Below are 25,244 nucleotides of genomic sequence, written 5' to 3'. Positions count from 1 at the left end.
ATATTAATCACACATCGAGCGTACAAGCTAACCGTAATCTTACAACAATAGCATTCCACATAAAGACAGACACTTTTGTGCAAGTGACACTTGAGTAACTATTAATACTGCCTTTGCAGTTCTTAAACAAGAAAAAAATCATAAAAAATCACAGCGTTAATGGAAAACAAACGTCAATGTACAATAAAAGGTGGCTCTATCAGTGGCTCATAGTTTTATCGAGGTGGTCAGTTCGATTTCTTGTACAATGTTCTTCATTCAGTCACAACAAACTTCTCCAAAACACCATTGGAATTTGGGTTCGGTGCTCGGAAAATAGGGGAGTCTTTTAACATGCGCCATTTGGTGCCACACAAAGCGTTCCAAACAAGCGAAAAAGGGAACTATAAGATCAGTTGGAGTTTCATCCATTGTGTAATTGAGCACTTGAATCAACTAAACATAGAGCTTTGAGGATACCATGGACTTCACTTTAAATTATAAAATGGAACTCCACTATACAATGACGATCCGCACAACTTCCTAACAAATAAATAAAAACAAAACAATTATAAAACTTGGTGGCCATTTCGATTTCTGCCCTTTCTTTGCTGCCGTCGTGCGGTTCAGCCAGCTTCATATCACAGTGCAGTGGTGGCGGCTTCGGACGCGAACCTCCTTCGGGATCTTTTCACTCGGGAGTCCCGACCACGAGCAGGCCGTCAAATGGGGCAACAGGGCGCTCTTTGGTAACTGTGGTGCTGTCCGCGCTGTCCGCGAGGGGGCGCAGCAGTCGCCGGGGGCCTAGCAGTGTAGCGGCGTCACGGGCCCCGGCCGGGGGGTGGCTGCCGGGGGCGGCGCGGGGGTTGACGGGGGCCGCTCGACGCGGAGATCCCCCGGCGCCCCGCGGTGGGCGCGCACGGCCTGGGCCGAGGCCTGGGCCCCCAGGGCGTCCTCTCATACTTCGGACTTCATGCAGTGCAGCATGGAGTCCTGCGAGAGCTCGTCCATGGAGGACGCCTCAGAGGGTGTAGCTGCAACAGCAAAGGCAGCCACATGAATACCGAGACGGCTGAGTGGGCTGAGGCGGCCGAGGCTCGGCCCGAGGGCTGCAAGGAGAAGCAAACGCGTTACTAGAAAGCTCCAGACTGTTAGATTAAAAACTTCAAGAGCGGCAGCGCGGAAAAAATAGAGTGACGGCGGTATTTGAACCCCGGGGCTTACCGTGGTCGGGGTGGTAGAACTGCTGCGACGACGGCGGCGGCGGCGGCTTGCCATGCTGCCCGCTGAACGAGTACGTCAGGTGCAGGTTGATGTGGCCGCCGAAGGATCCGTCCGACGAGTCCCGCGAGAGGTGCGCCGCGGGGTGGTGTGCTGCGGCACGGAGAGAGCAAGGCGTCAGTGCAGTCCAAGGTTCAAAATATTTTTTAAAAATTAAAAAAAAATATACAAATATTTGGAAGGAATTTGTAAAATGGTGCTGTGACCGCTCACCTTGCGACTTGATCTTGTTGTTGTGCAGGTGCTTCTTCTGTCGCGCCCTGGCGTTCTGGAACCAGACCTGCACCACCCGCTTGCTCAGCCCCGTGACCTGCGCGATGCGCTCCAGGTCCTGCCCGTCCGGGTTCGAGTCCAGCACGAAGTTGGCCTGCAGCACCTGGAGCTGCTCCTCGGTGAAGGTGGTGCGGACGCGCTTCGCCTTGTTCTTGTGGTAGCCCTCCGAGTCGCCGCCCTCTGCAAACAACAACGCCGACGTCAAGAAAAATGCTCGCTGCACCCACACTGACATTCTTATTTTTCGCTATGGCTGCAGTTTGAAAACAAAAATACGCAAAGAGACGGGGGAAAAGTACGGCAGAGCCGGCCGCGAAAACGTGCAAAAACTGGGAATGGCATCTCGTTGAAAGTCCGGACCACGCCGGCAACTCGATCGAGAAGTGGCCAGTGAGGGGCCCAACTCTGGGGTGGTCGAAGGCCCCAAGGCCCCACGGCCCCGAGGGGTGGGGGGAGGGTTGGACAACACGGTGGGCGGGGCCTAAGCGTCGCGCGCCGACGGGGGAGAGGGGTGGGGGAGTTGGCGACACGCCGAGCCATATTCGCGGCATGCTTCATCAAAATTCAAACCAGCCGAAGCGCCAACTCCAAGAGAAAAAGGGGTGGGGGAAGAAAAGAAAAGGTGGCACCGAAGTGGCGAAGCGCCGGGACTCGAACCCGGTTCCCGCCGGTTCGAGAAATCTGGGTGTGTAGGTAGGGCGGGGAAAGACAGTGGGGCGACGGCCCGACGGGGTGACCAAGGGACTGGGGGAGGCTGGCTGCCCGCCCGGTCGGCAGAGGCAAGGCTGGCTGCTCCAAGCCCTCGAAGGGCTGGAGCGAATAATAGCGACAATCACTGCCCTCCCCTGGCGGCCTGCGCGGCCGATTCTGCGCTGTCTCTCTCGCACTCACGGGGCGCACCGCGGGGGTGCGAGAGAGACGGAGCGACGCACGGTGGGTTGGAAATCAGACTACTGGCGGCACGCCCCAGCGCCACCCCGTGGCTACACTGCCAGTGTCTTGAGAAACGCGTGCAAGTTTCTACAGTGCGTGCACCCATTCAAACTCAACGTTCAATACCAACCACCAAAACAGAAAAAAAAACCGATAGTAAAAATGAAAAGAGCAAAAATGGCACACCTCTAGACGTCCTACTCCCGGCACTCCCACACGAGGACGACATGGAACTACTGCTGCGCTCACCGTCGGACGAGGTGCTGCCCAGGTCCATGGTCTCCAGGTAGTGCGTCTTGCACAGCACGCGGTTCTCGAGCAGCGCGAACTCCTCGCCGGAGGACAGCTGGCGGTGGCACGCGTCGCACGCGAAGCAGGCCAGGTGGTACACCAGGTCGCGCGCCTTGCGCACCCAGTCGCTGGCCGAGATGGAGCGGCAGCACTTGGAACACTTGGCGCCGAACATCCTGACAACAAAAACGACACCGTTACACGCCGAACAGACGGACCATCGGCCCTGCTGGGGCCTCGGGGTTCGGGGGTTCGAATCCCGTCCCGTTTCCTTTTTCTTCTCGCTGGGATTGACCCCCACCAATCAAACCGACGCCCGCGGTAAGCAGGGCCAAGCAGGGCTGGCTACGTTTCTCTCGTCAGTCTCCGAAATCGGTCCGGCCGCCCCCCGCAGTCCGCCTAGGCCGCACCAGTGGTGTGTGTGTGTGTGTGAGTGTGTGTGTTCTTTTTTTCCTCACACGTGAAATGACGAATGGGTGACACTGCAAGACATCGCAGAGCGGCTGCTGGAGCGCGCGACGCGGCAGTTATCAACAGCAGAGCATTCCTCGAGCGGTCCGAGCGGTGGCTCTGTCTCTCTCGCACCCAGCGCGACGCGCCGCGAGAAGGAGCGACAGAGAGAGACAGACAGAGCGACGCCGTTCGGCCGGTGTCTGTCGGGGCCATCGTTCTAACACCTTAGTAGCGCTAAGCCGATCTTGTGTTATAACTCTCTTACCAAGGTAATATTGTGTTGGACGGGCCCGTGTTCCCCGAGTGCTCCGTGTGCCCCGCCGTCCACTGCGAGGTAGCCCGGCCGGCGGCGCGGCCCCGCGCGGCCCGGCAGCCAGCAAAGCCAGCCGGGCAGAGAGGCGCCCCCCACTGGGAGCACTGGGTCCCCCGGGGTCCCTGTGCTGCCGTGCCGCTGGGGCACGCCCCGCCCCGCCCCGCCCCGCCCGCCCCGCCCCGCCCGCCCCGCCCCGCCGCCCCCCCGCCCGACACCTCGCGAGTGCCCCTCCCGACACCGCACCTCCATCAGGCCGCAGCTGACCGCAGCAGCGGGGAAAAGGATTTTTCAGCGGACAACCCCCGGCGAGGGGAATCGAACCCGCGACGTGCCGCTAGATCGAAGCGATCCGTCACCGTCGGCCAGAAACACCGAGCACCGCCCGCAGGGCCGTACTACTTTCGAACGCACGTCAAGTGTGGGTGTGAAATCTGTGACGGACACCGTGAGGCAACCGACAGAGGGTGTCGAATTCATACAAACAATCGACATTTTTCTCATCTTCGTGGTAAAAAATTTGAGATATACTTTAAAAATGGCAACTTTTTTGTGCCTATCCCGCAGGACGGGCACGCGAGGGAGCTGTATCGTCTTGCAGTGCCGCAGCGCCGCGCACGTCTTCGGCCCCTCCCTCTATCTTCATTTGCCAGTCGCTCTAAATCTACATCTCTATAACTCGCCGCGGCACGCCGCGCACAGTGGCGGCCAGCCTCGCGGCCAGCCGTAGCGCCGTCTCTCTCGCACCCGCAGGCCGACCGGGCCAGGACCGGGCGGCCCCGCGAGTGCGAGAGAGACGGAGCGAGAGGAGCCGGCGCGCCGATCGCGTCGAATCGGATCGTATTTTCGGTAGCCGGGCGGGGCAGCCATGGCGGCAGCCATAGCGGCGCAGCGACAACCACTAATGCACGGAACGTGCCACACGGCCGGCAAGCCCCGTCTCTCTCGCTCTCGCGGGGCGGCCCGCAGCGGTGCGAGAGAGACGGGGCGACGAAGGCGGCCTTCGGACTTCCAGCAAGCTTCCAGCGGGCGTCCAGAGAGCTTCCAACGACCTTCCAGACTGGCGGCCGCGAATCTCAGCCGGTTTTGAAATGAGCTTCCGATCGGCTTTCCAGACCGGGTTTCTGGGTGGGTGCACCGTTCATCCGGACGCGCACTACCGGAGAGGACAGCGGAGTTCAGGGTGAAGTCAGTCGTCAATGTTCAGAGAAGAAATTCCCGGGCGGCCAAAAGTCACCCACTCGGGTGAAATTAGGATGTTCCCGAGCTGCAGACGGGAGGCGGCCTGAGCTTTTCCCTGCCTCACACTGCCACAAACACTCACTCACACCCTCTCTCTCGCACACGCTTGATGTAGTCCGGGTACACTTTATGTTATGACCAGGTCGCTAATCTGGCCCCCCTCTGAGAGCTTCATCCTTGGCGCGTGAGAGAGAGGGAGCGGTGCTGCGGGGGCGAAATTATTAATGTTGTACATCAGGATGAAGGCGCCTACATTCGAACACCGCGATGACCGGACGGATAAGCATGGCAACCGTAAGATCGGAGTCATGCGGCCGAGGGGACCAATTTTTACCGGAAATGGCAAGCAGACAAATGACGTCTGGGAGATAAGCGGAGGGAGAATGGGGAACCGTGCCAAGCCAAATAACGGACAGCAGAAACATGTTTGGAGATTTCATTCAGTTTTCTCTTCTTGAAATAATAGCCTCTTTTCTTATTTTTAAATTTAAGAAACCTAAAAAAAATGCATTGAGCAGTGCAGTGCGCATGCAGAGGACGTGGTGGGAGTCGCTAAGCCTGCATACGCTAACGCTGCTTAGGCCTGTCAAACAAAGAGACGGTAGCGTCGCATCCCGGATTTGTTTCCGAGACAATAGTTGTGGACAAATCGCCTCTTTCCAGGTGCTGGGCGGGTCGCGCGCTAGAGACGCGTGTGGGGCTGGGCTCAGCCCAAGTCAGCCACACTGCCAAAAGCGGGCCCTTTTTTGCGGGACTGTCCGGCCTTTTGCGGCAGAGGAGCTCCGGAAGGACCTGTCCATTCGTTAACTGCGATTCCACACAACGACTACATCCAACGACCCTCTCTTCGAGAGAGAATCCCGCACTCTGCAACAGGGCCCAGCCCAAAAGCCCCCTTGTTAGCGGGCCACGCAATGAAATAAAACTTTTTAAACTCGCCCGATCGGCGTGACAAAACACACTCACACGCCGAGGACGGCACGAGCCGATCCCCGGCCGATGGCCAAAAGTGTGTTGTAAACAGGAGGCTAAGACGGGCCGACATTCAATCGGCAATCACGTCAGGAGAGACACGAGTAAGCCGGATCGGAAGGGTTGCCCGATAGGGCGAGATCTCGATGCGAGATCTCGAAGCTCGAGCGTCCCAACAAACTCGCCAAGCCTTTTTCCCCTCCTAAGCACACACCTTAACAACTCGAGTCGTGCGGAACTTTGTCAGAGAGAGGGCCTCTGACTTTGGAAGTGTGTTGCAAGCAATGCTGTGCAAGTTGCGAAATTTCCTTTCATTTTTAGTCACCTAACCTAACTTTTTAAAAAGTTAACGGAAAGAAAACTACAACTATGGGATGAGTCTGGTGCGTGCTCAAGGCCGTCACCCTGGTGACCGACGTCACGAACGTCATGGACGCCGTCCGCGGCCGTTCGCGCCGACTCCCACGGTGGGCTGTCCGTCGAGGAGGGTCCGCGACGAGGGTCCACGACGAAGAGCGGCACAGTGAAGGGAGAGAAGGTGGAGCAGCGGCGGCCAGCAACCCCATAGAGATTCCCACGCAGTGACACCGCACATCTCACGGGGCACAAGGCAACTTCCCAGAACGGCAGGGCAGGGGAGGGGAGGGGGGTCCGGCGCTAAACCAACACAGACACACTATCAATGCTCCCGCGGGGCATGGACGGCCATAGAGAGCACCACGACGGAACGGTACCGCGCCGAGCGAGCGAGCGCGCACGCAAGCAGGACACAGAAAAAAAAGAATTGGAGCAAATCACAGCAGTTTTCCGGCTGTTCGTGTTTTTAAAATTTATTCCAAAAGTTTGCTGTTTTCTTTTTAATTAAGAGCCAGTATTTTTGTTTCAGTTTTTCTTTCTGTAATTTTATTTTGAAGTGGTGCCGAGTTGGTGCCGAGTTGTGTAGTGTCCGTGAGAACGCCGTGAGCCACCCGAAGCCAGCCGTAGGGCCGAGGGGCCGGCGGGATGACCACCCCTGGTGGGGTCACACCGCCAACAAGCGGGCCGACAAGGAGGTGTGATGCTATCGCCTCTCTTTGAGGGCGGCGCGGCGCGGAGAGGCGGTCCTGGACGCGGGCGCCTCGCCTCTCGTTTCGTTTCGACATGTCTGCCCACAATGCAATGCAACAGCGACCACCTCGTCATTGGCGTTCGCGGAAGACCATCGAGTCTCACGCTCCGATCGAGATCTCGATCGATAGCACCGCGATCAGCGCACTTGTTTTCGGTAATTGTTTTTCCGACCTCTGTGACGGGGCTGGAGCGATGACCTACTACAGAGCAAACATCATAACGTATTCAATCGTTGAAATCTAAACAATAATTAAAATAAAGTTGTCAATATTTGAACGGTTAAATAAATTAAATTCGTGGTCCACCAATTTCAGTAGTAACTTGCGTTCCAAAATGCAAATAATTACCATGGCATTTAAACAAGACCGCACCCCAGACGTACGTTTACAGCAACATAACACACACATCCAAACTCCCACAGAGAGGGGATTTGAGACGGGCTCGCTCTCCCGGGACGGGTGAGCGGGGTATACAGCATACTATTATTGCCCCCGGAGAGTCCGCTGTGGGGCCTGCCCCCCTCTCTCTCTCTCTCTCTCTCTCTCTCTCTCTCTCTCTCTCTCTCTCTCTCTCTCTCTCTCTCTCTCTCCCCTCTCTCTGGGGAGGCGAGGAATGACGACAATCAACTTGAAGTACAAGTCCATCCCGGTCCATCCCGCACGCGCGGTAGGTGTCAAAAGTCCCACCTCACAGAGACCGCACACGCACGCCTCACACACATGCCCACACTCACACACGCACAAGGTCGCGCCCTTACAAATGAGACAGCGACCTCCGGCACCTCCGCCCTCCAGATCGACAGCCGTTTGTCAAGGGAGCGTGCTGCACACTGCCAGGCACCCCCGGCGCACGAGTATCTTGTCAAAATAACGATCATCCTCTTTTGGCCGCCGTCCGTCTGAGAGGAGTCATATTTCGAGCAGCAGGTAGGATGGGCATAGGAGTGGCGGGAGGTGGAGAAAATTGAAGAGTCGTTTGGGGAAACAGTGCTTTAACTCGCGGAATCAAAGTGTTTCGCACGGGCTTGAATAGATAGAAAAGTTTCGGAAAACTCCCTTTTTTAATGAATCAATATTGGAGGTCTTTGAGGGTGTGCCACCGACAGTCTCACTTTTCCCCTCGTTAAGAGTTCGGAAATAAAGTCAGCGCCTTGCCCGGAGCCTACACCGGCGGCGAGGACCCCCCATGGGGCCCTGGCAGCGGCCTGCCTCCGCCGTGCCCCTGGAAGCCCCCCTGGAGGCCGTCGAAGGCGAGAGCAACGCCTTGGGTTCGGGGTCGCCCTTCGGTCCTTCGGTCCCGGGTCGGCGCGAGGTCGGCCCGGTGCCGCTCTGCGGTCCGTCCTGGAATGGCTGCGGCGGTGTTCAGCTAGGACCGCGCCGCCAGGGTAGTCAGCCACTGGCAGCTCGGCGAGTTTCCGGTTCGCAGTACAGTCGCGCACAGTCGACTGTTCGCAGTACAGTCGCGCACAGTCGACTGTTCGCAGTACAGTCGCGCACAGTCGACTGTTCGCAGTACAGTCGCGCACAGTCGACTGTTCGCAGTACAGTCGCGCACAGTCGACTGTTCGCAGTACAGTCGCGCACAGTCGACTGTTGGCAGTACAGTCGCGCACAGTCGACTGTTTGCAGTACAGTCGCGCACAGTCGACTGGCATGCACGTTCACGTTAGCGCACGTTAGTGGGCGGGTCGTGCCCCGGCCGGACAATGCCATACCACAGTGACTAGGAAGGGAAGGCCAGAGAGATGCACCCGAATTCGTGCGCCGAAGCGGACACGAATAATAAGGCCGTGCCTTGCCGGCGGGGCCCTCTGTCCAAACATCGCTCACTCACGCTGCCGCCATCGGTCAATCCAACACGTTCACGGGGCCGCATCGCACCGCACCGCGAGGCATTCCATCGACACAGCACGCCAGCCAGATGCCTTCGACCCTCCACTTTGTAACTTCTCTCGACGACCAGAGTCAGTTCCTGCTGAATCGGCGACCGCGGCGCGTGGCCCAAACGGACCGCACGCACTTTCACGATGCTCGACCACTACGTCCGCCGCGACCGCTCCTGTACATGGCGCCGGCCGGCCCAACGGCGCCGATGTCAGCTGCGACTGAACAGTGCGATGGGCGGCAGGCATGCAGGCGATGCAGACGTGCCCGCCCCGCCACCGCTCCCTTGTTTATGTGTGGACATGATTTACACCACCGGCAGCCAGCCAGCCCAACGGCAGCCCAGTGTAGCTGCAGCCTGGACCGGTACAAGTCTTAATTAAAAAATAATGAACTCAGGGCTCGCGATGGGCGGCACTGCCAGGCACTGCCCTCTCAAGGCTCGGCCCGCCGCCGCCCGACCGGCCGGCCGACCACTGCCCGCCACGCCGGACGCTCCCGACTGTTTATTCCTGTAAACAAACGAGCGTCGCGTCTCCCGCCCACGCGCCGCCGCCGCCCGAGTTTCGCGCCAATTCGCTGCCGGAAAAATTGCCGATTATTCCCATTTCGGAAAACATTAAAAATTGAAAACTAATGGAGCGGAACCCACTCTTTGCTCCAGATTTGCATGGACTTTCCTCAGACTCGAACGGAGACGCGGCATTGACGCGCTGCCTCTAACGACGACAGACGGAAACAACAACAACACGGACATGGCGACGCGGGGCTTGACGCGGGGGAGGCCCAGCTCGGCCCAGGCGGGGACCACGACGACGCACCTCATTGTGTCCGCCGGGATAGCGTCCCGCCCGGGTCCGCCTGCCCCGCACGGCCCCGCCAGCACCTGTTGCGTCAGCGCGGAGTCATTTATCAGCCTTCCGGAGACACCCGCAGCGGTACCGCACCCCCAGACACGCCCCTCTGCGTGTGTGTGTGTGAGGTGGCCGAGTCGATTCATAGAAAGGAAGGCACCCTTCACACGGCAGCACCCTTCGGCTACCTCGCGTCGTGTAATGATAACCAGGTGCGGCTAAAAGAAACGCCACCTTTCTTTTTTCAAAACGAGGCAAACCGTCGTAACGACACACCAGAAAAGTCCACGCAATCGGTGTGGGAGACTTCAGCATTTTTTTTATTTCAAAATTTTCTACTTTTTTCCGGCGGTGTAGCCGTAGTGCTAACACCGTACGCTGACAAATCCTGTGTTCTGCACCGCCTGGCCCCGCGCAGCGCGCAGGGCGGAGGACTTGCCCGGGGCGTCCCAGCGCGGAACAGAGGGGGTTTACTCCCCTCCGGCTCCACTTCGGCTCCGCTTCGGCTCCGCTTCGGCCGCCTCCGAGCGCGACACCTGTCATCCCCGTCCCGATTTATAGTGTTGCACGGCCTGTATGGGGAAGCCAAGCCAGTCCGAAGCCAGTCTGAAGCCAGCGGCGGCGCACGGTGACAGGGCACTACGCCCCCTGCTATCCGGCGGCGGCGCGCCAGCCAGACGCTGCAGCCACACCGAGCCACACCGCCACACGGACTCGGTGCGCGTATCCACCCACCCTCCTCCTTCTCTTGCACCGAAGGAATCCGGATTCAAACTCCGGGGGTAAAAAAGACTGACGAAAAATAAAATAACAGCACCACGTCATGGCGTAAGAGAAGTCGATCGAAACGTCCCCAAGAAATTGGACTTACTTGGAGTAGTCGGCCCGGCAGTACAGCTGGTCGTCGCGCATGAAGCAGCTGGGCTCCTGGTCCAGGGCGACGCGGCACACGGAGCAGCGCAGGCAGCGCACGTGCCACCAGCGCTCCGACACCTGCAGCACCCACTGGTCCGTGATCCGCTGCACGCACTCGGCGCACACCCGCGCACCGTGCGCACCGTGCTGCCCGGACTCGGACTGCAACAGAACGCGGAGTCAGAGGCAGGCAGACGGACAGGCGGACGGACAGACAGACAGACAGACAGACAGACAGACAGACAGGCAGACAGACAGACAGACAGACAGACAGACAGACAGACGGACGGACAGACAGAGAGAAAGACATCGTATCACTGGAATGGACTACTTGCTCTACTTCGTCTCCAAGGAGGGTTTGCCCGGAGCTCGGCCCCGAGGATGGGAACCGGGAGGCGTCGGCCCTAGAGGCCCTAGGCCCTGCAGGGCTCCGCGGGGCGCGTCGCGGGGAAGGTCCCTAAGGACACGCCAAACGCTCTCACGACGCGGACCTCATTGTCGAGGACAAAGGGGGCCCAGGGCAGCCTGGAGACGGGGTCACCGACGTGCGGCGCGGGCTGCGTCGGACACTGCACTATTGCATCTTATCGGTAATTTTTTTTCGGGCGGCTGGAGAGGATCAATGACTGGACTCACCTGCGACTGGGACGGCAGCGCGGGCTCCGCGGTGGTGGCCCTGGCGGGCAGCGGGCTGGACGTCGGGCTGCTGGGGTTGGACGCGGGCGTCGTCTCCTCGTCCGCGTCGCTCCACCGCCGCTTCCTCGACACCGCGCCCACTGAGCCCACGGACACCTGCGGGACGGAGAGGACGCCGTGTGAAAATGAAGAGTCGATGGATCGGTTAATCAGAGGGGGGGGGGGTAATTAAAGCACGCGCTGCAGGGCGCTGCAGGAGAGGATGCAGCGGGATGCAGCAGCGCGCCAAACAGCGCGACACGCTGGACAGCCTGGGGCCCTGGGCCCCGCGGGGGGTGACCCCGAGCCGGCCGAGCCCAGCAAGGCAGTGCCCCAAAGGGGGTCTCACGCGCGGGGCGAGCACCTCGGCGTTCATACGAAACCGCGCCCGGTGTATGGTCGGGTCACCCTTTACTCGTGAAAGTTTCAGGTTTTTTTTTCTCGTCCCGAGAGGCTGCGCTGTCTGTCTCTCTCTCCCAGCCGGTTGATGGTTCCCCGTCGCTGAGCACCAATGGGACGCGAGGCGGCGCGAGGCGGCGCGGAGCCGCGACGTGTACCGACCCGGCCGTCCGACCGCGAAGGTGCCGCGCAGCCGCGGTGCAGCGGACCAGCGGGCCCGACTCGCCTCGCCTCCATTGTGACGGCCACACTGTTAACACTCCCCCTGACCCGATTTTCCCTTTTCGCGATTTCTGTGTGGTGGCTAGTGGGACCGCGTTTACGTTTGCCCTCGGGTACGGGGCGACCTGCGTGACCTCTCCGCTGACGAAACAGCGGAAGTCTTCATCGAAAAACGGGATTTAACTTCGGCCGCGTTCAATGCACGCCAGACTTCGCTGGCACTGCTGGTTTGTCTTTCGGTGCCGGTCGGGTCGGGTCGGGTCGGTCGCCCAGAGCGGCGAGCGGCAGCCTCTGGCGTCGTGGCACGGAGTGGCGGCTCGCTGAATGCCCGTGTGGAGAGGATGAAATACGTGCCTCTTAAACAACCATTTTATGCAGCGGCAACATCGAGAGGGCCTTCTTCGCGGCGAGCCGGAGGAAGGCGAGCCGGAGGAAGCCGAAGAAAGCCGAAGGTCAGCCGAAGAAAGCCGAAGTTAGCCGAAAGCCACGACCCCTTCTATATGCTAATCGCCTACGGCATGCTCGCTGAACGCCGCGCCCACCAAGGGTTGCTCTGGCAGGGGTGCGCCCGCCCCGCCCCCCCCCCCCCCGCCCTGCCCAGTAGGGACTTGTTACATACATTAGTACTCTTTATTGCCGGGGCCGCCGCGGTCACCCTGCACGGCGGGCAGTCGGGACAAGTTGTCCGGGGTAGGGCCCCTGCCGGCGAGTAAGACGTCCCAGCGTTTTGGAGCGGACGGTACACAAGTTATGTCCAGCCCGGGATATTCAAGTATTCACACGGGTGCCTGGCGCGCCTGGCAGCCTCAAGGAGGGGCCGCTGTAGGCTGTTGCCTGGCTGCTGCAGGCGCGAAGACCGAGAGGCCGAAGACTCAAAGGCCCGAGGGAGCGCTGCCCCCCTGATCCACATCCCCAGGTGACAATAATAAAACATTATTCAACTGTTGATACCGACCGAGGAGAACGCCTTTTGCCTTTTTTCCCCCCTCGCGTCTCCTTCTTTTTGCGTCTACGTGCTTGTGGTACAGAGCAGCCTCTCGCATGGCGTGAATGTATGGTTTCACCGTCCGCGCGATGCGCATGCCCAAAATGCTACGCGTGATTCTCAGCATTTTTTTAGCATCAGAAAACTGCGATCGGTTCAAGTTTTATTTCCGAGCTAGCGCCGAACCGAGAGAAAGATTTTCGTCCGAGGCAGGAATGTTTTGCCTGCTGGCCTCTTCAATAACTGCAGGCCGGGATACATTCAAGTCAAGGCATGACTGGTTGGTACCGATCCCCGCACCCCCTCCACCCAGCCTCCACCCAGCCTCCGTTCCAGCAGCGGTGAGCACTTCCAACCGACTCTCAACACATAAATCATTTTACTTCTTAATACAGAGAGCTAGAGCGCGACGTACACATACGATCTGCCCCTGTGTGTGTGTGTTTGTGTGTGTGTGCGTGTGTGCGAGCGCGGTGTGGACGTCAGAAGGAACGCATGCTATCAAGGAAAGCAACCCTTTCAAGCTGGCTCCATTTTCGTCCGCCACTTCCTCCATTCCCGAAAGGGGTCAGCTAAAATAAAAATGCAAAATAGGGAGCGTTTGCTACCCGCAAAAGGAATTCATGAAATAGAATATGGGACTGAAAAAAATCCCTTGCGGCAAACACCACTGGAAAGAGATTATACATCAAGCAAAGGACGGAAGGCGCTGTCAGAGTGGAGACTTTAGTATCCCTCTTCTTTATTTTCCGAGACCGGCTGTCTGCGACTCACACGTCCAGGCCGCGGCCGCCGGCATCAAGAAGCCATTAGACGCGTTTAAACGCGCGGGCCGTGCACGGGCCTCGTTCAACGCCTGCTCAACAAGTGGATCCATCCGTATCACACGAGGTTACACAAGGCGCAGCACGCTTTCGAGTACAGTCGCGCAAAAGGCGCGCGCTCCGCTCGCTTGCCCTGCGGACGGCCGCGAAGCGGCAGCTGCTTCCTCGTCTTTGAAAGGCATCTTGGTGATATCGCGGCGGGGGGCGGCCCCAGGCTGCCCCAGGCTGCCCGACGCCCGACCAGACACCTTTTGCACCGGGGCCGCCGGCCCAGCAGGCTGCTGACTGGCTGCTGGGGGTCGCGACAACGGACCCAAATCACCCACTTTCAAGACTACACTCCCCCAAAAAAATTCGATACATTTTTCCGATAAGTTTAAGAAACGAAGAGAAAAGTTTCTGGTAGGCGGGGGAGTGTGTGTCGATAGGAGTACCAGCCCGTAAGACTTATGAACTACACTTTCAAGCACACTTGAAATCTCCGTGAAAAAAAAGAAGAAGAGAAGAGAGTGACGGAGAAGAAGTGTTACTCTCTTGAGCTCCTGGCCGCGGTAACTCACAACGCACTCATGAAGACGCCATTATCCGATCGCCGCGTCTAATCTGATTTCGAGGTCCAGGCCGTCGTGTCCTGCCCCTGCCGTTGCCGGGTCGTGCGTTGTCCCGCGGAGTCTATTAAAAGCCGGCGACTCCTTAATCTCCCACACAAAGGCAGCAGTCTTGTTGCCAACAACTTCGCGCACCCAGCCCGGCGGCGGGGCGGCACGCCGGACCGCCTGGGACGACCCGGACGTCGCCGACGACGTCGCCGAGGAGGCCCCAAAGTGGCCCACTCTGTACGCGCCCCCCGTCATTGTGCGCGCCAGAATGGCCAGAATGGCCAGGAACGAAAAGCAAAGGCAGTGACTTGGGTGACAAAAGCGGTTCGGTTCGGCAGTGGCCGGCCGGGCAGCCGCCCTTCGAGCAGGCCCGACAAAAAGTGGCGCAGATTGACAAAGATCGGTGGGCTCGTGCCAGCGCCACGCCTGGTGCCTGGCCACGCCCCGCCCTTTTGTGCCAAGGTGTGCCAAGACCAACACGCACACACACACACTCACACACGCTTGAGCGCATGTCCCTTTCCGGGCGGTTTACCGATACATTGTATATGATGTCCTGCCGCCCGCCCCGCACTCGACACCGCAATTCCAAAGCCATCGACTGCTTTCAAAAACACACGCACACACACGAGCAAACAAATAAATGGACGTAAAACTTGGATTCCGCCATAAGGTGTATGGAATTTGCGGGCTGTCCGCACTGTGCGCGCGCTCCCTGCCCCGCCCTGCGTTTGAGTCTCCGGACAGGCAGGCAGGCAGACAGGCGGGCGGGAGAGAGATGTAGCGACGGTGGGAAAAGGGGCGATAGCTGGTTCGGAAGCCGCGAACGCCATGTCGTTACAAGTGATGTAGTCTTTTACTGCCCAGCGGGTGCCAGCTCTGCCCGGCCGGGCCGGCCGACTGGCGGACAGGCGGACAGGCCGGCAGGCGGACGGGCGCTGCTTCAGGCTTATTCGAGCTTATTCGCAGCAATCCTCCGCCTCCTGTTTCGCGGACCTCGCTACCCGTGTTCCATCGGCACACTCTCCAAAAAAGGAATGTAGAAAGAAACATCGAACCGAGCTGGACCAACCTAACCTCAAACCGCAAACGCAAAAGTGACATTGGGAAAACTGTGGGAAACCTGCGAAGCGTTTGGACCCTCAAAGCAGAGTTCCGACTTGGTGGCGTGTGCTTTAGGGCTTTAGGCTGACGTTTTTATCGCCCTTTGACCAGCATTGCCGAGCATTGCGATGAAACATTGAATGAGGTATAAGGCCCGGTCGGCGCGGGTTCTATGCTTCATTGTGGATGTGCCCCCGCTGAGTACGACACCCTCTTTTCCCCTACTCACACTTTTTGTTGCAGTGTAGTGCATCGCAGGCTATTGATCTTTCCGGGCTGTCACCCGTGCCCTCGGGTTCCGAACGCTTCTTTCTTGTGTGCGTGTGAGCGTGTGCGTGTGTGTGAGTTTCGGCCGTTGACAACGTCCAGCATCCGGGGCGCGAGATGTACAGACGGTAAGGAACGCGGTTCGAATCTCGTTATTTTTTTTTCCACGTCAAAAGGCGCGTCGAACGTTTGGAATAAAAACAGACTTGAGAGAATTAAATAAATTTATGAATAAATAACGAACGAATTAAATGTTCTTTCTCATTTCGTTTCCCTTCGTGTTTTGCAAATCAAGTATAAGACGATTGTCGCAAGTGCGCCACACTGGCAGGCACGGGCGTGATAACCACGCTTGTCACGCGCACACCATTCGATACAGTAAATAATGAGTGGGACAGAGCGAGCGTCGTAGATAACCTGCACGGGCACTCCAATGGGCTTACACTCTATTCGACGCTTGACTCGGTACCCACACCGAAGGACACACACACACACAGTCTCACACACACGTACGCACACGTACGCACGCGCTCGCTCACAAGCCACTAAGAACTCCTCGATGTCCCCTCTCATGATCTATAACACCTCGCACCATCCGCGCACAAAAGTAAGGAAATATGACTCGAGTGTGACCGCGCCGCCAGGGCCGCCAGCCGGCGGGCCGAGCCGGGCCGAGCAGCAGGGCGTCCTGTCTGATCCGCCGCCGCGGAGCACGCGGAGGTTGGCTGCCCGGCAAGTCGCTGGACACTCTCCAGGACCTTCGGCGACAAAACGGTGCGGCACGGGGCGTCAGAGGCGGCCGAGCGCCGAGGCCCAAACTGCGTTAACGTTTTTTGAAAGTCCCGGTCGTTTTGTCACCACAGCGCTGGTGAAGCTGGCTGAGCAGGGGAAGTGGGAGAAGTCAAAGGCATGGCCCACCCCTCGGAGGCAAGGACGGAGAGACTCCGATATTCTGGCAGTTTATCATTCCGCAATTTGAACCCTAACCTCACCCCACCCGGCAGCCCGCGCCACCCGGCCGCCGCGAAGGGGTGAGGGGGGCGGGCTCCATTGCCAGCCGGAGGGAAGGAAGCGATTGGTTTATCATTTTGTTTCTTTGGATCCCCGCTCCGAAATAATGATAATAATGGTGAAAAAGGGAAAAGAGGAGCCTTGGAAATGCATTATTTCTCGAACGCGGGGAAGGCTCCACCAATAAACGCAAAAAGGGAGACGACTCTGCCAATAGATCCACCAACTTTGCCAAAATTGTAAAAAAAAGTCGCAATTTGTTTGTTATTTCTTTTAAAGCATCTTTTTTTTATCGAAAAGACAGCTAGACTGGACTGGGCCGCAAAGTTGATCAAAACGGTCACAAATGTCTGCGAAAAATCGTGTTTTAGGCCGACTTTAAGCATCCACTGCGTCTGATCCGAGGCGGGCTTTCGTCCTCCCTCAATGGGCAATTGGTCTTTGGACCTTCCTTTAGCATGCCTTTGTTACGGAGTGTGATTATCTGCCTTAGTTTGGGAGCAGTATTGCCGCAAAGTTGATCAAAACGGTCACAAATGTCTTTGAAAAATCGTGTTTTGGGCCGACTTTAAGCAGCCACTGCGTCTGATCCGAGGCGGGCTTTCGTCCTCCCTCAACGGACAATTGGTCTTCGGACCTTCCTTTTGCATGCCTTTGTTACGGAGTGCGATTATCTGCCTTAGTTTGGGAGCAGTATTGCCGCAAAGTTGATCAAAACGGTCACAACTGTCTGAAAAATCGTGTTTTGATCAACTTTGAGACAATACTGCTCCTAAACTCAGGCCGATAATCGCACTCCGTAACAAAGGCATGCTAAAGGAAGGTCCAAAGACCAAATGCCCGTTGAGGGAGGACGATATACCGCCTCGGATCAGACGCAGTGGCTGCTTAAAGTCGGCCCAAAACACGATTTTTCAAAGACATTTGTGACCGTTTTGATCAACTTTGCGGCAATACTGCTCCCAAACTAAGGCAGATAATCACACTCCGTAACAAAGGCATGCTAAAGGAAGGTCCAAAGACCAATTGCCCGTTGAGGGAGGACGATATACCGCCTCGGATCAGACGCAGTGGCTGCTTAAAGTCGGCCCAAAACACGATTTTTCAAAGACATTTGTGACCGTTTTGATCAACTTTGCGGCTCCAGCAAGCTTCCAGAGGGCTCCTGGTTCTTCCAGCGGCAGGAGCGGCAGTCACTGCTGCCGTTGCTCCAGACGGGGGTGGCTGGCTGCTGCGGGAGGCTCTTGTGCTAGACAAGGCGCAGGCAAGGGCAACGACCCAGGCGGCCCAGGCCTGGCCTAGACCTGGCCCACCACCTGCCACCGCCATCGACAAGGCACGGCAGAAGCGCCGCGTTGTCAAACAGGAAACATGGATCACACATTGGGCGCGGCATACGGGCCAAATGCTTAATCATTAAAAAAATGATGAGAACATAACTGAAAGTTTTCGATTTCTGCGAAGGAGAAGACTGCTGTGTTGATCGATCACTTACCCGCTCACTCGAGCAGTCCCCCCCTCCCCTCCCCAGGCACCACTCGGAGCGCACACGCACCCCTATTGACACCTACAAAACTCATAATCGATTCAACAAATGTGCGACATGGCCCTCGACGCTGGACCCTGCGGTCTGGGCTGGCGGCTGGTCCTTTTCACGACCACCAAGGCGAGGGGGGAGGGGGAGGGGGTGGTGGACCTGGCCGGCGGGTGTACGAAAGCCACAAGGCAGTTGCAGCCACTACTGCATTACTGTTTGTTTGATATGAATATAATGCAGGGGGCGGGGCTCCGAGTTAGGAGGGAGGGGAGGGGGAGGGTGGCTGCACAACCTCTGACCCCGCCGCCCCGGCGTCAATGAACAGTCACGCCTTTCCAGCTGGGGTTGCAGTCTGCCGCTCCGCCGCTTCGTGATTGTGGTTACAGTATGTTAGCTGCCGGATTGCAAGCTTGGCGCACGGCAAAAATTAAAACGAGACACCAGATAAAAATCACAATCGGCCCAAACCGTTCGTGACCCTGCGTTCTGTGGACAGTGACGCAATTTAAATTTTGCGTACTGGAGCGCCTAACGCTCTGCTGCTAAAACGCAACCTTCAAAGTGCATTTAAAAAAAAAATTAAGAGGTACTGTATTTTGGTTGCAATGGTCCACAACAGACTGACGAAATGAAATAAATGGGTACCCCGCTTCACGCCCCACATGCTCGCACCCACCGCGAGGGACTCGCGGGGGTAGAGTACCAATTGACCTCCTCGCCCGGCCTTTGGGAGCACCACCGCACACTTTGTCCTTGTAGCACCCGTTCGAGGCCTTGCAGGCATTGCAGGCGTTGCAGGCGTTCGAGGGCCTGGCCCGGGCGCACTTCTCGCCGACCACCCGCGGCTAGCCTCGGGGTCAAGGGTCCTCAGTTATTGTTGCCGAGGCGCCCCTCTGTGGTCGCTCGCTCGAAAGCACCCCCCCCCCCTCCTGCCCCCCAAGCCCGGCAGCAGCTGAGCCAAGGATAGTCCGCACTGAGAGCTTTCGGGTGGACCTATAGGGATTCCCGTAGCCTCAACATTTTAAAAAATCGAAAAAATAAAAATGCTGTTTGCAAAAAAGGAAAAAGAAAACATGAAAGAAAAATCAGACACGACCGGTACTTGAACCCGCGAAGAGTGGGATGACTTTTTAATGCGGCTCCGCTCGTGCTGAATCGATGTGTCTGCTGCCCCCCTCGCCGCGGACACCCCCGTCACCCCCTCCGACACGGTCGGGCAGCCACCAAAGGAGGCTCGCCACCGCAACCGTGGGCCTCTTCTCCACCAAATTCGTCCTGTTCGCAGAAGGCAGCCAGCCAGCCAGCCAGCCGGGGGTCGGCTTCGGTTTTATAGCCCGATGCCGCGGACTATCATTGACTTTGTCACTTGCCTGTAGACACAATGCAACCTCTGCTCGCACCCTTGCTATGATGGCACACCCATCCGACACACAGACGCGCGCACACACACACACACGTACATACACTCTCTCTCGCAGTAAACCTTCCCAAGGCAAAAGTTTCTCATCCGTTCGGTTTTTTTTCCAACACGGGTGATGGACGTCGCGTAGTGCAGCAAAGATGAGCAAAACGGACAAAAAGCTGCAAGTTAGCTCCCTCCCTCTCTCTCTTTCACACACACGCACAGAGAAACGCCACCTCGCGTCCCCCTTTTGACATCGCCTCTACGCGATTGATTCGTTAACTTGGTGGCATCGCTGCGGCGAACCTTAATTATTTGAAGAGAAGAGAGGAAACCGTTCAGGACAATGAAACAAGGAGGCTTACTCCCTTCGGACCGTTTGCTCGCTCCCAGTCCCAGGCTGCTGTTCCTCGCCCGATGTATTTACCCTCCCTTCAATATCGGCAGTGTCTGTCTCTCTCTCTCTCGCACGCTCCTCCGGGACGCCCCGTGAGAGCGAGAGAGACAGAGCGACGAAGTTCGGGATCAGCCTGCTTCGCGCTGCGCCATGAACTCGCCTCGCCGGCCGCCTCACGACTCGCAAAGTCTATTGAGGTCCACACACTCACACACACGCAGTCGCTTGGGAGGTCCGCGCCGGCCGCACGCTGCCGTACGTGTGACGGTGTGACTGTGTGGGTGAGAGCAGCACATCCTTTGACGTGGCCAGGCTACGCCAGGCTAAGCCCCGGCCGGCCACTGTCTCTTTCGGGCCAACAAGTGCAGTAAGCTGGTAAGACTGGGCCGGGGCCTCAGCGAGCCACCACTCCGGGGTCGATGACCGGCCGCGCGCGCCGCCCGCGCCGCCCGCGCCGCACGGGGCGCGAAGCGCCAAACGGCAACGCCAGCAAGGTGACGACTAACGGGGGCAGTTGTCTCAAAGAAACGCCGTTAAAAACCCACGTAAAATTACGAAAAAATGTTTGAAAACACTGGCGCGAGTTGCATAGTTTCCCGCGGTATTGTTGACGAGTACGGGTTCGCGGTCGCGGGGTTGCTGTGGCTTGCAGCCCTCCGGGCGGCCCGGTGGCGCCTCGCCCGTCTCGCGGCTCGTGAAAGTGACACAGGCGCCGCCGCGGACAGTGCCTCCACTGCGAGACGCCGGCCTCGGCCGCTGGCGGCCACGCCCCGCCAGACCGCGCCAGACGCCGACAACCCCGTTACCGCGGTCGACGGGCCGCGAGCCGCGGGCCGGAGCCACGGCGGACTCGGGTTCGAGTCCCGTCGGCGGCGGCGGTCTCATTCCAAGCGGTCGCGCTGCCTCTCTGTGCGCCCCTGCGGGACTGCGGGCCGCCCCGTGAGCAAGAGGGACGGCCGGGACGCGTTGCAGTGACAATCAGCGTGCCCTACTCGGCCCCGCTGCCCTCACGGTCTGGCGCGCCGGCTGGACTCGACTCAACACCCCCGTCACGGCCGCACGCGTGCCGTAGAAGGGGCTTCGCGGCACCCCCACCGCCGCCACCACAGTTCGCCGCGCCCGGCGGGGCGTCCCCGGCGTCGCGGCGCCTTGCCATTTCACGAACAATTAATCCGCCACCGAATGGCGGTCGCGTAACAAGGACAAGGGGCTGCTCGTCGAGGAGGCGGCGCGGCGACGACCGCCAACGGAAACCACAGCAGCGGGAGCCGCGGCGGCGCCGCGAGGTGGCGAACTTACGTGCGGTTCCTGTCTGTCTGTCTGTCTGTCTGTCTGTCTTCCGTCCGTCTGTCCGCCCGTCGCGCCAAACGCCCCAGCCGTCACATCGTCACCTTGTAGTGAGACATCCGACGGGGCCACAATGACGGGGTGCTCGTCCTGGGGACTGCTTTCGAAGCAGCTCGCCGTCTCTCTCGCACTCACGGGGCGCCCCGCAGGTGTGCGTGGCGGCCGTCTTGCTCGCCGCGCCCCATTCTCATGGAGATGCAGCAACATCCGGGGGCCTCGGGGGGCGCCCAAGCCGAGGCCCAGGCCGAGGCCCCATCGCCACGCCGAGGTTCCGCGATTGTTCAGCCAGCAGCGCAGCGGCGCAGTGAGCCCCAAAGGGGGCCTGAAGCCTGAAGCGGCCCGGCCCTGCCCAGCCTGGCAGCACAGCCTGGCACAGCCTGGCACAGCCCCGATGAGACCCTCGTGGGAAACACCGACGAGCAAGCAGCCACAGCGAGGGTCCCAACCAGCTCGCAGACCTGTAACCTCGGCTTTCAGAGTCAAGCACTCTCACCACATTGTCAAGGAGATTCAATCACTTCAGAAGAAAGGTACTCGGTGAAAATGTTTGGCATTTGTTACAGACTAAATTGACACGCAAGCTTGGCTGGGCTCGAGGTGACGATCTGCTCGGCTCGTCCACCGCACGTTCCATTCATAGGCAGTCTGCGTGCGTAACCCTCCCCAAGACGCTCACCCCCGCCCCGCCACGCCGCGCCACGCCGGCAGACGCTCCGACGCTCCATCAATATTTCACAATATTTTATTCCGTGTGAATATATTGCCACCACCCACCCATGCGCTCTCCTTATTCATACCAAGGCGAAAAAAATTATTATACAACTCCCGCGCATAATTGTCAGGGCTTTTTTTGTTGTTTTAATGTTTTTTTTAGAACGATGATTCGTATTTTAAAATGCAAGCAATGGCTTCCGTTCTTCCACGGTCGGTTTTTCTTGGCAACTTTTTTAAAAATTGAACAAATTTGTGTGCAAAAACCAAAAGTAGCAAGGTCAGCCAGAGCGCGTCGTTTTATAATAGTTGAAAAGCGAGACAACACAAAAAACAATTTTTGTTTCCTCTCCTAAACCTTCAGCGTCGTGTCCGTGCAAAGCGCGCAATATTGCTCATCTAGAAGCGACTCTGCTGTACGTAGTACTACTGCACCGTTAGGAGGCGGGCAGGGTCAGAGCCACGCTCGGAGCCGCGCTCTGTGCCACGCCCCGGTCGAAGTCAAGAAGGGGTGGAGGTAGACAGGGGAGGGTAACCGATACAGGGAGCGGCCCACAAGCCAACCCCATCCGTCCGTTGCCACAGTGTCGCCACCGGGCCTTCGCGCCAAAGCAATGGAGAACGCTGTAGACGCTGCAATATGGCGAACACACATAATTTTTTTTTTATGAATTCAATGTGCGCGCGGTGCGGTTATAGTAGTAGTGACACTGCGGACTAGTCCGCACCAAGCCGCACCCTCTCTCGAACTGGCCTGGCGAGAAAAGAGCCACTGGGGAGGAGTATGACGACAATGTGTAAGCGCGTCCCCCCTTCACTCACACATGCACACACGCACACACGCACACACACACACACACACACGCACACACACGCAGTCACATGCAGCGGCCGCGTTCCTCTCGGCCCTGCCCGGCGCGTTTTGTTTTCATAGAGCTTTTGTTAGAAACGCGAGCGACGCGGCATAGGGCCAAGGCTTGGCATGGATACACACACACACACACACACACACGAGCGCGTAGAGTAAAGGGCGGCGCGAGGGGCACACGGCGTGTAGAAGCACGTAAACACACACAGTGACAATCGGTTAGGGGAGCGGAAATCTCAGCGGAGCGTATCCGGTCAAGGAGTGGCGGGAGAAAGGGAGGGTTCCCCTTCAAAGGGGCGAATTTGGGGGTCAAGCGGTGAAATATAAAGTGCGGGCAAAGGGCTTCAGCGAGCAAAACTTTCGTATGATACACCCTGAATCTGTTATCCAACTTTTCATTTTTCAATTTTTTAATTGTGGAAATGGGTCCCATTGGTCTGCAACGGTGCTGCGGGTCGCCCTGCGAGTGCGAGTGAGACAGAGTCAACCTGCAGGACGCAGGGCAGGCCCTCCTCGGCGGCCTAATGTCTAATCCAGTGACGTAGTGGCCGGTGGACGCACTGGCGCACTTGGCGCACGTCGGCGGCGAGCTTTGCGGAAGACGCGCCCAAGTGCATCGATAAACAAGCGGGGGGCACTCTCCCCCTGGGCCCCCGTGCCTCTGGCTGGGCCCCTCTGGGCCGCCACGCCACGACCGCAGCGGCAGAGTCACAGAGTCCCACCAACCTTCGATCGACAACCCTCAGAACACGACGAAAACAACCTTGAAATCGTGCGGTACAAATCGACAATGACAGAGAAAAATCGCGAAGAACATTGTAATTCAATTACGTATTTTTAAAAAATTTAATGTTTACTTTGTTGTAGGTATATTTAAAATTGAAATCAAAATGTTGGCGTTAGGAAGGCATGCCGCCAAACTAAACGCCGGCCGCTTTCACCCACCGCGAGGCCCAGCCTGGCCCCTACACCCTAAACCGTGAGCCCTGGTTCCGCGTGTGGCGGTGCCGCGTCGCGCCTTAGAGAGGCGCCGTAGAGAGACGCCTCGCTATTATCCTTTGGGCCGGGCGCTCTTTTGCCGGCCGCGCGTCCGCACGTCGCTCCGGTCTCCATCATGTGCGTTTCGCCGGCCGTCTCCGCGTCACTCAGGCCGACGGGCCGACGGCATGCCGACACCCCGCGGCCCGGTGTCCACACGCACGCACGCACACACACACACACACTCGTCGAAGTGCGCTCCGCCGCTCCGACACGCCGGGCCGCGCAGTGCAGAGCCCGGAGAAATTCGCGCAGTCCAAAAGTCGAAGCAGCGCTGCGACGTTATCGAGAGATGATCGGGTGTTTCTGAAGCCGCGCGTCATCGGCGTCCTGGTCGGCGGGGCCCAGACGGGGCCCAGACGGCCACCGCGTACCTGCGACCGACGGCGACCTGGCGGGCCGCCGCCGGCCGTCGGGTCGGGGTCCTCCCCGATGCCTTCCCCGGGGTCGCGGCACCGGCCCGGCTTTTCGACGAACCGGACGGCAGTCAAGTCAAGTCCGCCGCGCGCGGCGAGGAACAGATTACAACAGGACCTCCTTCGCAAGGGGAACCCCTTCAAGAGGCGTCCCTGCGCAGAGGAGTTCTCCGCAAAACGGAATGTTTTGTTTCCGGAAGCAGCCGCCAAAGAAACTTCTTCCGTGCACTCCCAGCTTCCGGTGCTGCCACACTGTACAGGGTTGGCACTCGCTCCTGAGGGCGTTTTGACTTTTGACGTGTAACGCGGTGTAAGCCGCCCCCGCTTCCGTCGGGGCAACCACACTGCAAGCCACACAACGCCCACGGCGCGGACAGCGTTCCCCGCATTCCGTGGCGGTGCCGCGTTGGGCCGGTTTGCAGTGCAGCCACACAAACAGTGGCGGCACTTACCGGCAGTCCGTCTAGTACACCGTCTGCGACGTGCTCGGTGCCCGGCGGGCGCAAACGCCGAGCCGTGGCGAACTTGACAACCCTTCCCTAGACTCCACGACGGCGACCCCGCGCCGCCGGCACCCCCGGCACGGCAGCCAGCCGCCCTGCCGCTTCAGCTTCGCTAGCTCTGCTCACCTTCATACTGATGTCGTTCTTGTTGAGGTCCGTGGTCGGAGCCTCCCGAAAGTCGAGGTTCCACATGAAGGCTTTCTGGGGCTGCAGCGCCGTGGTGCCGATGATGGTGGCGGCCGTGGCGGTCGGCACCACACACACTCACACACACACTGCACTCTACGACACTGTCACCACCACACTGCAGCACTCGTCGTCCTGCCCCGCGATGCCTCACTTCGCGGATGCTCCCCGGGTACTTCGCGGGTACTTCGCGGTACTTCACGGCGGCGTCCTCGGCCTCGGCGTGGAGGCTGCGTCGCGCGTCCGAGGTCTGTCAG

General features: G+C 58.7%; 1 protein-coding gene across 1 annotated transcript; it reads right to left on the bottom strand.

The window, feature by feature from the left end:
• Window positions 1-890: 890 nt before the first annotated feature.
• Window positions 891-25,244, bottom strand: LOC117639856 (LIM/homeobox protein Awh). Its single transcript, XM_034375799.1, has 7 exons — window positions 24,928-25,244; window positions 11,133-11,288; window positions 10,453-10,658; window positions 2,716-2,933; window positions 1,474-1,713; window positions 1,204-1,353; window positions 891-1,013 (listed from the first exon to the last, which is right to left on the bottom strand). The coding sequence occupies exons 1-7, from the start codon at window positions 24,991-24,993 to the stop codon at window positions 937-939; spliced, it is 1,113 nt and encodes a 370-aa protein (XP_034231690.1). The 5' UTR covers window positions 24,994-25,244; the 3' UTR covers window positions 891-936.

The sequence above is a fragment of the Thrips palmi genome, unplaced genomic scaffold (assembly GCF_012932325.1).
Source record: "Thrips palmi isolate BJ-2018 unplaced genomic scaffold, TpBJ-2018v1 HiC_scaffold_12, whole genome shotgun sequence".
In the NCBI taxonomy this organism is placed as follows: Eukaryota; Metazoa; Arthropoda; class Insecta; order Thysanoptera; family Thripidae; genus Thrips; species Thrips palmi.
This window is presented reverse-complemented; position numbering and strand designations above follow the sequence as displayed.